Source organism: Sorex araneus, chromosome 9 (genome assembly GCF_027595985.1).
Source record: "Sorex araneus isolate mSorAra2 chromosome 9, mSorAra2.pri, whole genome shotgun sequence".
Classification (NCBI taxonomy): domain Eukaryota; kingdom Metazoa; phylum Chordata; class Mammalia; order Eulipotyphla; family Soricidae; genus Sorex; species Sorex araneus.
In genome coordinates this window covers 27,210,947-27,225,075 of record NC_073310.1, presented here as the reverse complement: position 1 = coordinate 27,225,075, position 14,129 = coordinate 27,210,947, and the positions used below count along the sequence as shown (strand labels likewise).

The following is a 14,129-nucleotide window of genomic DNA, read 5'->3' as shown; positions in this document are numbered from 1 at the left end:
CTGATAAATTTCACTTTACTTTCCATTTACTTTGGTTACATTCAGTATTTCAACACAAACCTCACTATTATTGTTAGGAGTACCCCACTAGAGTCAGACCTGTTGTGAAGAGATATGAGGTCTTCAGGAAGAGCCAGTGCCACTCACCTTCCCAAGAGCACCCTCGCGTCCTATTGCTGCAGTCATAAATCCTGTCTGTGGTCCTCATAATATGGCGGTCACCACGTCCTTCACCCCCGGCAAGGAAGAGGCAAGAGAGAAATGCCTTTCCCCTCCTGGGCGGGCATGGGCCGCGGCTTAGTTCTCAGTCTAGAGACATTCTGCGAGGAGCTGCCCATGCCGAAAAATTTAGCTGGCATCTGGAGTCACGTTTGTGCAGCTGCAGAGAGGCCGCACACACGTGTGCCCCCCGGGATCACATCCTGGCGGCTCTCTCTCGTTCTTTATACCACTTCTGGGGCACTTCCAAGTTAAACATAATTTTGTTAAAATTACTTCCATATAAATGTAAGAAGTTTCTTTACGTAGGATAATTTCTACACAAATCTAAACTAGTATTTAGATTTCTGGAAATACTTAAAGTTTCAATTTACGGAGATTTTGGGGGGTAGTCTTTGGGCCACATGACTGGTACTCAGAGCTTACTCCTGTCTCTGTGCTCAGGTGTTACTCTTGGTGGGGATCATGGACTGTAGGGGGCTAGAACCTGAGTCAGTGGCCTGCAAGGCAAGCCTCCTACCTGTTGTGCTATCACTCTGGCTACTGGGAATTTTTTTTAAAAATTAGTGGAGCATATTAATTAACAAGATGAGGAAATGTAGACAAAAGTGTCTGAGGATATAAAGCTCATTGTACCAATGGCCTTAACATAATACTTTTTTTTTTAAATCATACTGTAAACTCATATTGCAAAGTAAATGAACAAGTAGCATCAGGCATCCATGTTCCTGAAGCTCAAAATAAAAAGGAATAAATTAGCTCTCACTCATTCGATAGATACCAATTATTTGTCTCTTGCCCTGGACAAAGTGCAGAGGATACAGAATTAACAGACCCACTCTTTGCCTGTATAATTTTTTTTTGCTTTTATTTTTGGGGGTCATACCTGGCAAAGCACAGGGGTTACTCCTGGCTCAGCACTCAGGAATCACCCCTGGCGGTGCTCAGGGGACCATATGGGATGCTGGGAATCAAACCCGGGTCGGCCGCGTGCAAGGCAAACGCCCTACCCACTGTGCTATTGCTCCAGTCCCTGCCTGTATAAATTCATGTTCACTGAATAAGAGAGACAGAGAAAATCAATCACAATAAAGAAAGGATACTTTTCTGATAGGAGTTTATTGGATTGAATTCCAAAAACTCCTTAGCCTGTCCTGGAAAAGTCCTGGATAGCCAGTGGACCCAGATCTCCTAAAATCCCAACAGTCTTCAAAACTTGAGCTGACTCAAGACTGAAGGCAAGAAAAATGATCAGTTAAACCTGTGAAGAGAAGATGAAGTTCAGAAGAGGCTCAGAAGGTGTCGCTGGGAAGGATTCAGACACCACCAGCCTGAACCCAGACCAATACCACAGACACACAATCAAAGAAAGTTGAGTGAGCGCTGCTGCATGGATGCCCTGCTTGAGAAAAGCAAATACATAAGCATCTCAGTTTCATAGTGGTATTTGAGAGGCATTCACAATAGAGGGGGTTTTGTTCTGTATAAATACATAATTTGCGTTGTGAGCCACTTGTGAGGTATGTTTCAGCAGCATTAAATGGTTACTTTTCACACACAGTTCACACTGGGTAACTCCCAACACCATGCTCTTGCAGAATGCTTTTCAACTTGCAAAAATGAAACTCCTTATCTGTTCACCGATTTGCTTTTAACAAAATAATTTTATTTCTTCTTTCAACTCAGAAATTACACTATTTTTTTTTTTTCAATTCTGGGCCATACCTGGCATTGCTCTGGAACCTGGGCCTGCTGCTTGCAGGGCATGTTTCAGCTCGTTGAATTAGTTATCTGGCCCTCAGTTCACTGTCACCCCGTTGCTCATCAGTTTGCTCGAGCGGGCACCAGTAACGTCTCCATTGTGAAACTTGTCGTTACTGTTTTTGGCATATTGAATACACCACAGGTAGCTTGCCAGGCTCTGCCATGCGGGCAAGATACTCTCGGTAGTTTGCCAGGCTCTCCGAGAGGAACGGAGGAATCGAACCCAGGTCAGTGGCGTGTAAGGCTAATGCCCTACCTGCTGTGCTATCGCTCCAGCCCGGCCCTCAGTTAAGAGCTTTTAATTATGGTGGGTTTAAAACTTATCATTAAATTCTTTTTTTAAGAGGATATTTATTTATAGATATCTAGATCCATAGGTGCAAGGAAAACAAGTGACAAGGTGCAGGTATTATTCATGTGGGATGGAAAACAAACTATGCTATCGAGGCATATGCAACTGTTGAAGTCAGCTTAAATTTAAGTGAGAGATTTAATTTGCACATAAGATTCTGGAGAGTGAAATAGTCAGATTGGAGGTGTCTTGTTTTTGAATGTGTTGAGGAAGATAACCATCTAATCTGCATGGTTTAAATGACTTCTCACCTGAGGCCCGAAACATTAGTATTACATTATTTTTGCATGTACATTTTAGGGGGATATATTTATATTATATTAAAATTAGTCTCGGAGACCCCTAGTAGGGTCGCACATGAACGGCTCCTCTGTTCCTGAATGCCCATGATCCTGGAGGCCCACTAACTACTTTCGGAACCCAGCGGCTTCTTGCAGAAATGCCTCTAGACTGTGAACTAAGCCACGGCCCCGTGCAGCCACGGGAGGGAAAGGTTTTCCTCTCTTGGCCTTTCCTTTTGGAGGCAGCGTGGTGACCGCCATCTTACAAGGCCCACTAACCGGAGCTACGAGTTTGCAGTGATATGACTTCTGGCAGAAACTTCTCTGAACTTAGTAAAATACCAGAAACCCCAAACCTCATATGCTCTTCATTCTCAGCAATGGAAAACAAATAATTATCAAATGATGCCTTTTCGGTAGGTCTGATTGTTGGGGGAAAATTCCAAATAATAATAGTGAGTTTTCTGTTGAAATACTTAATGTAATCAAAGTAAAGAGAAAGTAAAGTGAAAATCATCAGCCACACAGGCAGGGGGTGGGGGGTGGGATGGGAGGTACACTGGGGTTCTTGGTGATGGAACATGTGCACTGGTGAAGGGATGGGTGTTTGATCATTGTATGACTGAGACTTAAACCTGAAAGCTGTGTAACTTTTCTCATGGTAATTCAATTAAAAAATAAATAAATAAAATAAAAAATAAAAAACTTTAAAAAATAAATAAAATTAGTCTCAGTATTTGAAAGAGTCAAACTTAATTCCTCTGCTTCTGGCTTAGTGCCTCTTTTTCTTTTCTCTTCACCACAGGCAGATTTGAAGAATCAGCTGGGAGATGCTGGATACGTAGTGTTTGGAGTCGTCCTTTTCGTGTGGGAACTATTACCTACCACGTTAGTAGTTTACTTCTTCCGAGTGAGGAATCCCACGAAGGACCTAGTAAGTAAGCCATTTGATCTGAGCCAAAAGTACCACATAATTCATATCACAAAGCAATCAGAATTTTTCTTAGATTTTTTAGTAGCGCCTCATTCATTTAATAGTGATCTAAAAAATGTATGTGTCTATTTGAAGTTTTGTTTTTGCTTTTACTTTTGTTTGGGGCCACACATGATATTTAAGACTTACCCCTGGCTCTGTGCTCAGGGGTCACTCCTGGCCTTGCTCAGGGAACCATATGTGGTATCAGGGATCTAACCTGGTTGGCTGCATATAAAGCAAATGCCTTTACCCCTGTACTATCTCACACCTATTTACATATTCACTCTCTCTCTCTCTCTCTCTCTCTCTCTCTCTCTCTCTCTCTCTCTCTCTCTGTGTAAAGAAAATATCTGTTTAGCGTAGCTTAATTTTTTTTACATAAAAGATTGTTGAATTTCAAAACCCAAAGATAGTAATTAACTATATTTTGGAACCAGCACGGGCCCACTAGTATTTTAGCCTAAACTTATTAAGAATCAGTTCACTCTTTTTTTCCCCCAGCACAGGAAAGCAGAATGGTAATTCTGTTCTTTATTTCACCTTCCACAGGCATTAATGAATGGTGGGATATGGGAATAGAAGGCTTCGCATTTTCTGTCCTGCTCACCCCTAAACCCCTACCTACCCCCTGAAAAACCTATAAACTTGGTTGGCAGAAATGTGACTCAGGGAAATAAAAATGTAGGTAATACTAAAATCAAAAATCATTTCCCTAATTCACATTTCTGCCAATCAACTTTATAGGTTTTCTGGGGGTACAGTGCATTGTTGAGAGGTAGTTCCTGGGAACTTTGCTCCATAAATGATTCTAATCACATTAACAAGTAGTAGAATTTTGAGTCACTGACTTACCTATAGAAAAGAATAGTGAATGTTTTGGGCCAGTATGAGCAAAGTGCAGGTGGTTTAAAAAAAAAAAAGTATAGCTATAATAAACAACCTATTGTCTTATCTTGATAATACAGTCTATGCATTTCTGAATAGTTACTAATGATCCATTAAGACATGTGCTGGTGGGGCTGGAGCTATAGGACAGCGGGTAGGGCATTTGCCTTGCACGCAGCCGACCCGGGTTAAATTCCCAGCATCCCATATGGTCCCCGAGCACCGCCAGGGGTAATTCCTGAGTGCATGAGCCAGGAGTAACCCCTGTGCATCTCTGGGTGTGACCCAAAAACAAACAAAAACAAAAAACAAAAACAAAAAATGTCGCTAAGTTCAGGGGCTAGAGAGACAGTAGAGGGGTTAAGACGCTTGCCTGGCACAAGACCCACCCTGGTTCCAATCCACACCAGGACATCTAACAAATAAATGTGACGGGATTTCCTGGACAAAATCTTTTTTTTGCTTTTTGGGTCACACCCGGCGATGCACAGGGGTTACTCCTGGCTCATGCACTCAGGAATTACCCCTGGCGGTGCTCGGGGACCTGTGCATCACCAAGTGTGACCCAAAAAGCAAAAAGGAAAAAACAAACAAAGAAAAAAACATGTGCTGGGGGCAGAGGTAATAGTTCAATGGGTCAGGTATTTGCCTTGCATGCGGCCAATTTGGGTTCAATCCCTGGCATTTCATATAGTCTCCCCAAGCTTGCCTGGTGTAATTCCTGAGCACAGAGCCAAGAGTAAGGCCCGAGCATTACCAGATGTGACCCCAAAACCTGAAAAAAAGGAAAAAAGTGTGCATAATATACAAGTGAATAGCTGAATTTCCCTCTATTTAGTGTAATCATTTGATTGCTTTAACAAAGACAATCTCAGGTGGTTCTTTTAAGAAACTGTGTGCTGGTGTCAGAGCTTTGATGGTGTTAAAGCAGCCACACCATTTGTGCAAGTGTTGCCACAATGGAACAGGCAAATAAAAACTTAACATACCAATTATAAGAACAATTATGACTTTGGATATTCCTAAAAGCACCTTGAAGCCCTCCATCAGTCCCAGTGGATCAAACTGATATCTTTCTTTAGTGAGTTAAGTGGTTCTTTTTTTTTTTTTTTTTTGCTTTTTGGGTCACCCAGTGATGCACAGAGGTTACTCCTGGCTCTGCACTCAAGAATTACCTCTGGAAGTGCTTGGGGGACCATATGGGATGCTGGGATTCGAACCCGGGTCGGCCACGTGCAAGGCAAACGCCCTACCCGCTGTGCTATCGCTCCAGCCCCTTACGTGGTTCTTTTATACCCTGAATGGTATCTCCCTAATTTACCATGAGGAAGTAAATTGAGTATAAAGGACGCATAATCACAAATGAGAAGCTGTTTCCCCCTTTCTGTTTTACTTCCCCATCCCCTTTCCACCAGTCCCCTCATCCTTGTTAATCATTGTTGCACAGTCTGGGGTTTGTGCATTCGGTTGCAGTGCTTTCATGGTAGGGTGGGCTGGGGGCATACACTTTGTTTCAGTTGTGTACATCACTCCATTCTTAGACTGAGATGCTCACAGGGAGAGGGCAGGTAGTGTCACTGCAATTGCACACAGCTTGTCGGGTTGTGCAAGGAAGTAAACGCCTGGCTTCATGCCCGCAAGGCAGATGGTCCTCCACGGATCCTCCTAGGACCCTGTCCTCCACTTCTCTGACGCTATCCTTTGAGGCACAGATGGTTTTATTTTATTTATTTATTTATTTATTTATTTGGATCACACCCGGCAATGCACAGGGGTTACTCCTTGCTCTGCACTCAGGAATTACTCCTGGCGGTGCTCAGGGGACCATATGGGATGCTGGGAATCGAACCCAGGTCAGCCGCGTGCAAGGCAAATGCCCTACCTGCTGTGCTATTTCTCCAGCCCCGAGGCACAGATGTTTTTAATTTGGATGGAGCCCTGTGAATCTGTTTATTCTTTTCCTGCTCAACACTTTTGGTATCATCTCTAAGAATCCTTTGTGTGGGGCTGGAGCAATAGCACAGCGGGTAGGATGTTTGCCTTGCACGCGGCTGACCTGGGTTCGATTCCCAGCATCCCATATGGTCCCCTGAGCACTGCCAGGACTAACCCCTGTGCATCGCCAGGTGTGATCCAAAAAGAAAAAAAAATCCTTTGTGTAACTCTTAGACCATGTAGATTTCCCCCCATAGTTCATCCTCAGAAATTTTTACTTCTCTTAAGTGTAGTTAGTTTCTGTATTTGATGTGAGGGAAGGGTCCAATAGAATTTTTTGCATAGACATAGCTCTGAGTCATAAATTTTAGGACATCTCATTATATAAATTCACTTTGTCACCTATATTTGGCCAGACATAGTTTTTGAAAAGCAGGAATTCACATAGAGAATTATCTCACAGCTTTTATATAATAGCCTTTCCCCTGTATTGGTTAACATTTTTGTTGTTGTTTTTAGTTTTGGGACCAACCACAGCTGGCTCTTCTCAGGGCTTACTCCTGGCCCTGCGCATAGGGTTCGTTCCTGGCTGTGATTTGGGGACTGTATGTGGTTCTGGGAAATGAAACCTTTTCTGATCAGCCACATGAGAAGGAAGGACCCTGCCTGCTCTACTATCTCTCCAGCACCCTATTGGTTAACTTATAAAAAGATCACCAGTGATGTCATAGGATGTCAAAGGAATGTATTGATATCAACTGCTTGATTTTATGCAAGATTTGGGTGCCATAATACAGCTCTGATCTGCTTACTTGAACCAGTCATTTGACTTTTTTTGAGGTGCACTTAGCTTGAGAATTGAAAACAGAAGAAATGACATATAAAGATAGGCAGACTTATAACCAATTTGGGATTATTTAGTTTGCTCAAATTAGCCATTATCTGACTTTGAAAGAATAATTAAAACAATGAGAAGATTTTGGTCTTACTGATAAAAGAAAAAGTTAATATATGAAAATCTCATCAAGGATATTGCTTGGCAATAGAATACTTGATCTGGGTTCATCCTTCAGACAGACAGACACACACACACATGCACACACACGCGCGTACACACATACACACTTCAGTCAAACAGATGCAACCTTCATCCAGTTGCATCAAATCTCTTTAGTCTCCTGCTCAAATAACGAGCAGCTAGAGCTCCTGAAAGTAGGCTGAAAAAAGTAACTGTCTTTTCAGACCAGCCCTGGAATGGTCCCAAGTCATGGATTCAGTCCCCGATCCTATTTCTTTGACAACCCTAGAAGATATGACAGTGATGATGACCTCGCATGGAATATTGCCCCTCAGGGGCTCCAAGGAAGGTAAGGCCTGAGTTCTCTCGAGAAAGAGAGAGACATGCTGAAGAGGGGCAAGGACTGCAACCAGATCTGAAAATAGAAAGAAAATTCCTTCATTAAAAATTCTGGAGCTATGGGGCTGGATCAACAGCACAGCGGGTAGGGCGTTTGCCTTGCACGTGGCCAACCAGGGTTCGGATCCCAGCATCCCATATGGTCCCCTGAGCACCAACAGGGGTAATTCCTGAGTGCAGAGCCAGGAGTAATCCCTGTGCATCGCCGGGTGTGACCCCAAAAGCAAATAAAATAAATAAAATTCTGGAGCTGGAGGTAGGGTGAGCCCCAGAGAAAAGGAGCCGACACCACTGAGTGTGTGAGACGAACAGCCCTAGCAGCAGCGTAGAGCTTGGGTGCTGGACTCTTCCCCCGGAGTTTGGGCTGCACGAGGGAAAGATAAAAGCTCCTAAGGTTCTCAGGCTCTTCGCGCAGGACTCTGCTCACTGTGCTAGAGGCTCCAAACAGTCTATGCAGCGTTTCGAGGAGATACAGATACAGCTTGTTGCCCAGACAGTTCCTTCCACAGAATATTTGGGTTAGGGCTCTTACATCTGGGTTCTCCAGTGTTCAGTGTTTGGTAGACTTTTGCAGACAGACTTTTAGCTTCCTTGCTACTTGAAGAAGCTACTTTTAAAAACTCTGCTATAAAGTGGAGCGGGTATAAAGCACAGTGGGTAGGGCATTTGCCTTGCATGTGGCCGACCCGTGTTTGACTCTTCCATCCCTCTTGGAGAGCCTGGCAAGCTACCAAGAGTATCTCACCCGCACGGCAGAGCCTGGCAAGCTATCCGTGGCGTATTCGATATGTCAGGAACAGTAATAACAAGTCTCACAATGGAGACGTTACTGGTGCTCGCTCAAGCAAATCGATGAGCAACGGGATGACAGTGATACAGTGATGGTTTGTAGTTTAGAGAAAGCCCAAAAATAAACCTGACATCCAGAAAAGTACAAGGTTTCAAGTCACTGAACTTTTTCTTTTTTGTTTTCTTTCCTAGTTTTGCTCCTGACTACTATGACTGGGGACAACAAACGAACAGCTTCTCGGCCCAAGTTGGGACTTTACCAGCCAACTCAGTTTTGGATCCTGATAAAGCAAGTCGCGAGTAGTGTCAGTTCCCAGGTTTCTGGGCCACTCGTTAGAGGACTGACGATGACAGCTGAAATTTTAGGGCACTTTCTCTTAAGAAATAGGACTGGATTTTTTTTTTATGTTACAAGTTTGTAATGACTTCATAGGACCAAGCAATAATTTAGATCGATATAGCCTTATTTTAGTACTAAAAAGCGAGCCCGGCTACCTATTTCAGTGGGTATAATTTAAACTTAAAAAAAAAAACCTGTACTTTTATAAAGACGTATTTTATATAACTTAAATAATAATGCTAAACTATATTAGGTGTTTTTGAGAATGTTATTGAAATACATGTTGTAGTTTGCACAAACTTCTATGCATAATTCACTTTAAAAGTAGAAAAGATGGTGGATTTTTGAGGCTTTTAGATTAAAGAATTCCTCAGATCCTTGCCTTTTCTGAGAATCTCACCTCCACACTGGTAGATACTAGAAAGCCAATTGCAACTCCAGTGTTAAAGCCTAATGGAATATCAGCAAATTATAAGGGAACAGACTCCTTAAAATTCTTTAAGGTTCAGATTTGGGCCTTAAAGAATCCTGAATTTTGCCAAAAGCTTGGTATTCACAGGTCACGAATATGTATGCTTCAGTAAGTTGATAATAAGTTGATGGAGAGAATTGACTAAGCTATTAAAACCTGCTCTACTATATTAATAGAGATTTTTGCATACTTTTTCAGCCCTTTGAAATCTAATATCCATTACCTCGAAGTTCAGCAGAACTACCCTCAAATTACTCACAGTTATTACATTCAGAGAGAAAATGTTTCCTAAAAGAAGTTAATAATGGAAGTTTTTTTTTGAGCTAAAATTCTGGAATCCTAATAATTTATGGAATCTAATGATTTCCTTTGTGTTGTTCAATCACATTTAATATTATGGCTTTAATTTTTTTTTTAACTCTTGAGAGCAGCCTCCTAGAAGTTGCTTGTTTAAAATAGGAAAGCATTTTCTTCTCTAATGACTCCTGACTTTTAGGTATTTAAAAGGACTTGTTCCAGACAATTGCTTATAAGCCATCTTTTATTTAAATGAAAAACATTTGTCATGAAATATGAATTTCCCCAAGCCTGAGTTTCAGTTCTGCAGTTGTAGAATCTGCCTCTACAGCTCTGTCTAATTTTCCCCAAACACATAAGGTACCAGAGGAAGTCCTGTTTCCAGGGGAAAAGTGTCATTTTGCTCTGCTAAGAAATCTCACCTGTGGAGACAGAGGGAGGGACAGACGAAGGGACGAACAAGAAGAAACTTACATTGCTAAATCCTATCTATATGATGAAACACACTAAAATTGTCTTTTTATTTTCCACTTGGTTCTCTAGGATTAATTTGCCTTCAGACATCGATTTCAGAGAGATTAGACAATTCTCTGTTTATTTTGATAATATTTCAAATGGGAATCCCAAATTTTAAATGGATTATGGTTGACTTGTTATTTGCATAGAATAATTTTACCTCACATGAAAATCCCACACACCAACATTTTTTTATGAACTTTCAGTAGATAGAATTTGAGTCACTCACCACTTAACAGTTACTATCAGGGAAACAGAGATATGGAAGCAAAGTATTATTACTGTGGGTTATTCAGTTAGTCTCAAAATATTGTAAGCTATTATTCTAAATAGCTTCAAGACACCTTACTGGTCACATCACAGATCTTGGTCATTAATACAAGAATTTAAAGGGAGACCCACTTAGCACAAGAGCCTCAAACTCTCAAATGGGACCAGAGTGACAGTACAGCAGGTAATGCGGCTTGCCTTGCACATGGCCATCCTGGGTTTGACTATCGGTACCCTATATGGTCTCCCAGGCCCACCAGGCGTTAGCCTTGAGCACAGAGCCAAGAGTAAGTCCTGAGCACTGCTGGGTGTGACCCCCAAACTGAAAACCAAACAAAAAGACAGAACCTCTCAAATCAGCTGAAGATACAAAAATATTTTAAGGGGCTGGAGCGATAGCACAGCGGGTAGGGCGTTTGCCTTGCACGCGGCCAACCCGAGTTCAAATCCGAGCATCCCATATGGTCCCCTGAGCACCGCCAAGGGTAATCCTGAGTGCATGAGCCAGGAATGACCCCTGTGCATTGCCGGGTGTGACCCAAAAAGCAAAAAAAAAAAAATATTTTAAAGCATGCTAAAAAAGAGTCAGTAAAATCATGTGATTGTTACATAGACTTTATTTTTGCTGACAGGAGAGTAGAAAGACCAGGCGTTAACTGAATAAAAAGCTCTATTTTGGGTAATAAAGCTGCTATTGACCTTTTTTTATGGGAAAGGATAAAACTGTCCTAAGTGCCTATTTTTTTCCCTTATTCTTTTTAAAAAGTGTTGCTAGCAGACAAGTGCTATTAACATTGATAAGAAAATCCCACTAGGATTTTATCGAACAATCTTTCATAGTAAACATCCAGGTATACTCTGTGGCCTGTTGCAGGGATAGAAAGCAGAAGGAAATTAAAATTTCCTGCAGTCACCTCATTTACTTGTTGTGCTGCTAAAAACACCGGCAAGGCTACTCCTGATGTAAAATAATAAATGCTCAGAGAAGGCAAGGAATGGTAATTACTGGTTTTACAAGGCCCAGAAGTCCTCTTTAAAGCAACATGGTAAAATTAAAACCCTGATGATTTCAGAGTTAAAATTTAACTCTGAAAGAAGCAACAGTGTCACTGAAGATCACTATCATTATGTCTGATTCAACACTAATAGACAACGTATGAATATTTCTGTGCATCTGTTGGATGTCCACATGTCGCTCTCCACCTATGGAGTTGGCTGAGAATTTTAACTGATTTTATAGTTTATGTGTGTCCTTTGTTTTTCTCCTTATAACTAACCAATTTAATTGAGCTCTTGATTAAAATATCCAAACTGTGTTACACATAGCTGTGAACTGTCGTATGTTTTGATTCTTCAATACAGTTAGTAGTCTGTCCTTATTCATCAGGAGTATATTCCAAACCCCAGTGGATGCCACAAACCAGACAACACCAAACCCCATACATAGCTTCTTTCCTTTACAGACCTACCTACATGTGACCAAGCGTAATCCATAAATTAAGCATGGTAAGAATTAAAATTAACAACAAAATAAGACAGTTATAACAGTATATGGTAGTGAGTTATGTGAATATATCTCAAAGTTTTTTATTGTTACTGTTACTGTTTTTTTAAATTGTTTTACTAGAGAATCACTGTGATGTACAGTTACAAACTTATGAACTTGTGTATTTGCATTTCACTCATACAGTGATCGTTTACCCATCCCTCCACCAGTGCCCATTCACCTCCACCAATGATCCCAGTATCCCTCTCCCCACCCCCACCCCATCCCCCATTGCCCCACCCTGCCTCTGCGGCAGGGCATTCCCTTTTGTTCTCTCTCCTTTTGGGTGTAGTAGTTTGCAATAGAGGTATTGAGTGGCCTTCATGTTCAGTCTGTAGTCTACTTTTAGTTCGCATCTTCCAATCCGAATGGGTCCTCCCAACATCCTCTACTTGGTGTTCCCTTCTCTATCTGAGCTGCCTTTTCCCCCCAGCATGTGTATCTCAAATATTTGATGGTACTGTCTTCACCATTCTCGTGATGTGAGATGACCAAGGAGTACATGGTGAGATGAAGATGAATGACATAATCACAGCAATGTAGTATTAGGTTACTGCTGACCTTCCAGTGCTACAGAAGAGGAGGCATTTTAGGTGATCCTTGATTACCAGTGGTCTGGGTGTGTGGAGTGGAAACTATGGGTGGGGATCCTTAACAGGCAATTGTATTGCACCACATAATTCTCACCAGCACATAACTGTCACCACGTGACCCTTTTTTTCCATCAAAAATTGGTCCAGGGAGTACAGGGGTTAAGGTGCTTGCTTTGCATGTGGCTGGCCTTGATTTGATTCTCAGCACCATATATGGTCCCCTAACCCCTGTTAGGAGTCATCCTTACGCTCAGAGCCAGGAGTAAGCCCTGAGCACCAAGGGTGTGGCCCCCCAAAAAAGAAACCCCAAAATATTGGTTTATAATATTTAGAAAAGCTTTGCATAAGGGCTAGATCCTACCTTTTAGCAAAATAAATAAAATTGTCATAAAATCTATGACTAGTATGCGATAAAATCTTTTGCAAAATCTTTCGGAAGAATATTACAATCAAAAGTGCCTTAGTAACTCGTGTTGCTGCAGAGGTGGTAATCCTTCCATGATTTTCTTTTTTTTTAATTTATTTATTTTTAATTAGAGAATCACCGTGAGGGTACAGTTACAGATTTATACACTTTTGTGCTTATACTTCTCTCATACAAAGTTTGGGAACCCATCCCTTCACCAGTGCCCATTATCCACCACCAGTAAACCCAGCATCCCTCCCACCCTCCCCAATCCCATCTCCCCCCCCACCCCACCCTGCCACTGTGGCAGGGCATTCTCTTCTGTTCTATTTAGCTTCTACGGCCCGCAATAAAGTTGTTGAGTGGCCACTGTGCTCAGTCTCTAGCCCTCATTCAGCCCGCAACTCCCTTCCCCCGCGTGGCCTTAGACTACATTATAGTTGGTGATCGCTTCTCTGAGTTGCCCTTTCCCCAGAATGTGAGGCCAGCCTCCAAGCCATGGAGTCAACCTCCTGGTACTTATTTCTACAGTTCTTGGGTGTTAGTCTCCCACTCTGTTATTCTATATACCATAGATGAGTGCAATCTTTCTATGTATGTCTCTCTCTTTCTGACTCATTTCACTCAGCATGAAACTTTTCATGCTCATCCACTTAACTACAAAATTCATGACCTCCTTTTTTCTAACAGCTGCATAGTATTCCATTGTATAGATGTACCAAAGTTTCTTCAACCAGTCATCCGTTCTGGGGCATTCCGGTTTTTTCCAGATTCTGGCTATTGTAAACAGTGCTGTGATGAACATACATGTGCAGATGTCGTTTCGAATATACTTTTTTGCCTCTCTGGGATATATTCCCAGCAGTGGTATTGCTGGGTCAAATGGGAGTTCAATATCTAATTTTTTGAGAATCGTCCATATTGTTTTCCAGAAGGGCTGAACCAGTCGGCATTCCCACCAGCAGTGTAGAAGGGTCCCTTTCTCCCCACATCCTCTCCAACAGCGGTTGCTTTTGTTCTTTTGGATGTGTGCTAGTCTCTGTGGTGTGAGGTGGTATCTCATGGTTGTTT

General features: G+C 41.9%; 1 protein-coding gene across 1 annotated transcript in view; it reads left to right on the top strand.

Annotated features, from left to right (window-relative positions):
- GPR137B (G protein-coupled receptor 137B) overlaps window positions 1-11,834 on the top strand; it is a 49,630-nt gene extending 37,796 nt beyond the window's left edge. Inside the window, exons 5-7 of the mRNA XM_055147229.1 lie at window positions 3,422-3,550; window positions 7,655-7,779; window positions 8,811-11,834. Coding sequence (XP_055003204.1) covers window positions 3,422-3,550; window positions 7,655-7,779; window positions 8,811-8,922 — 366 coding nt within the window. The 3' untranslated portion in view covers window positions 8,923-11,834. The remainder of the gene's footprint in view (window positions 1-3,421; window positions 3,551-7,654; window positions 7,780-8,810) is intronic.
- Window positions 11,835-14,129: the final 2,295 nt, after the last annotated feature.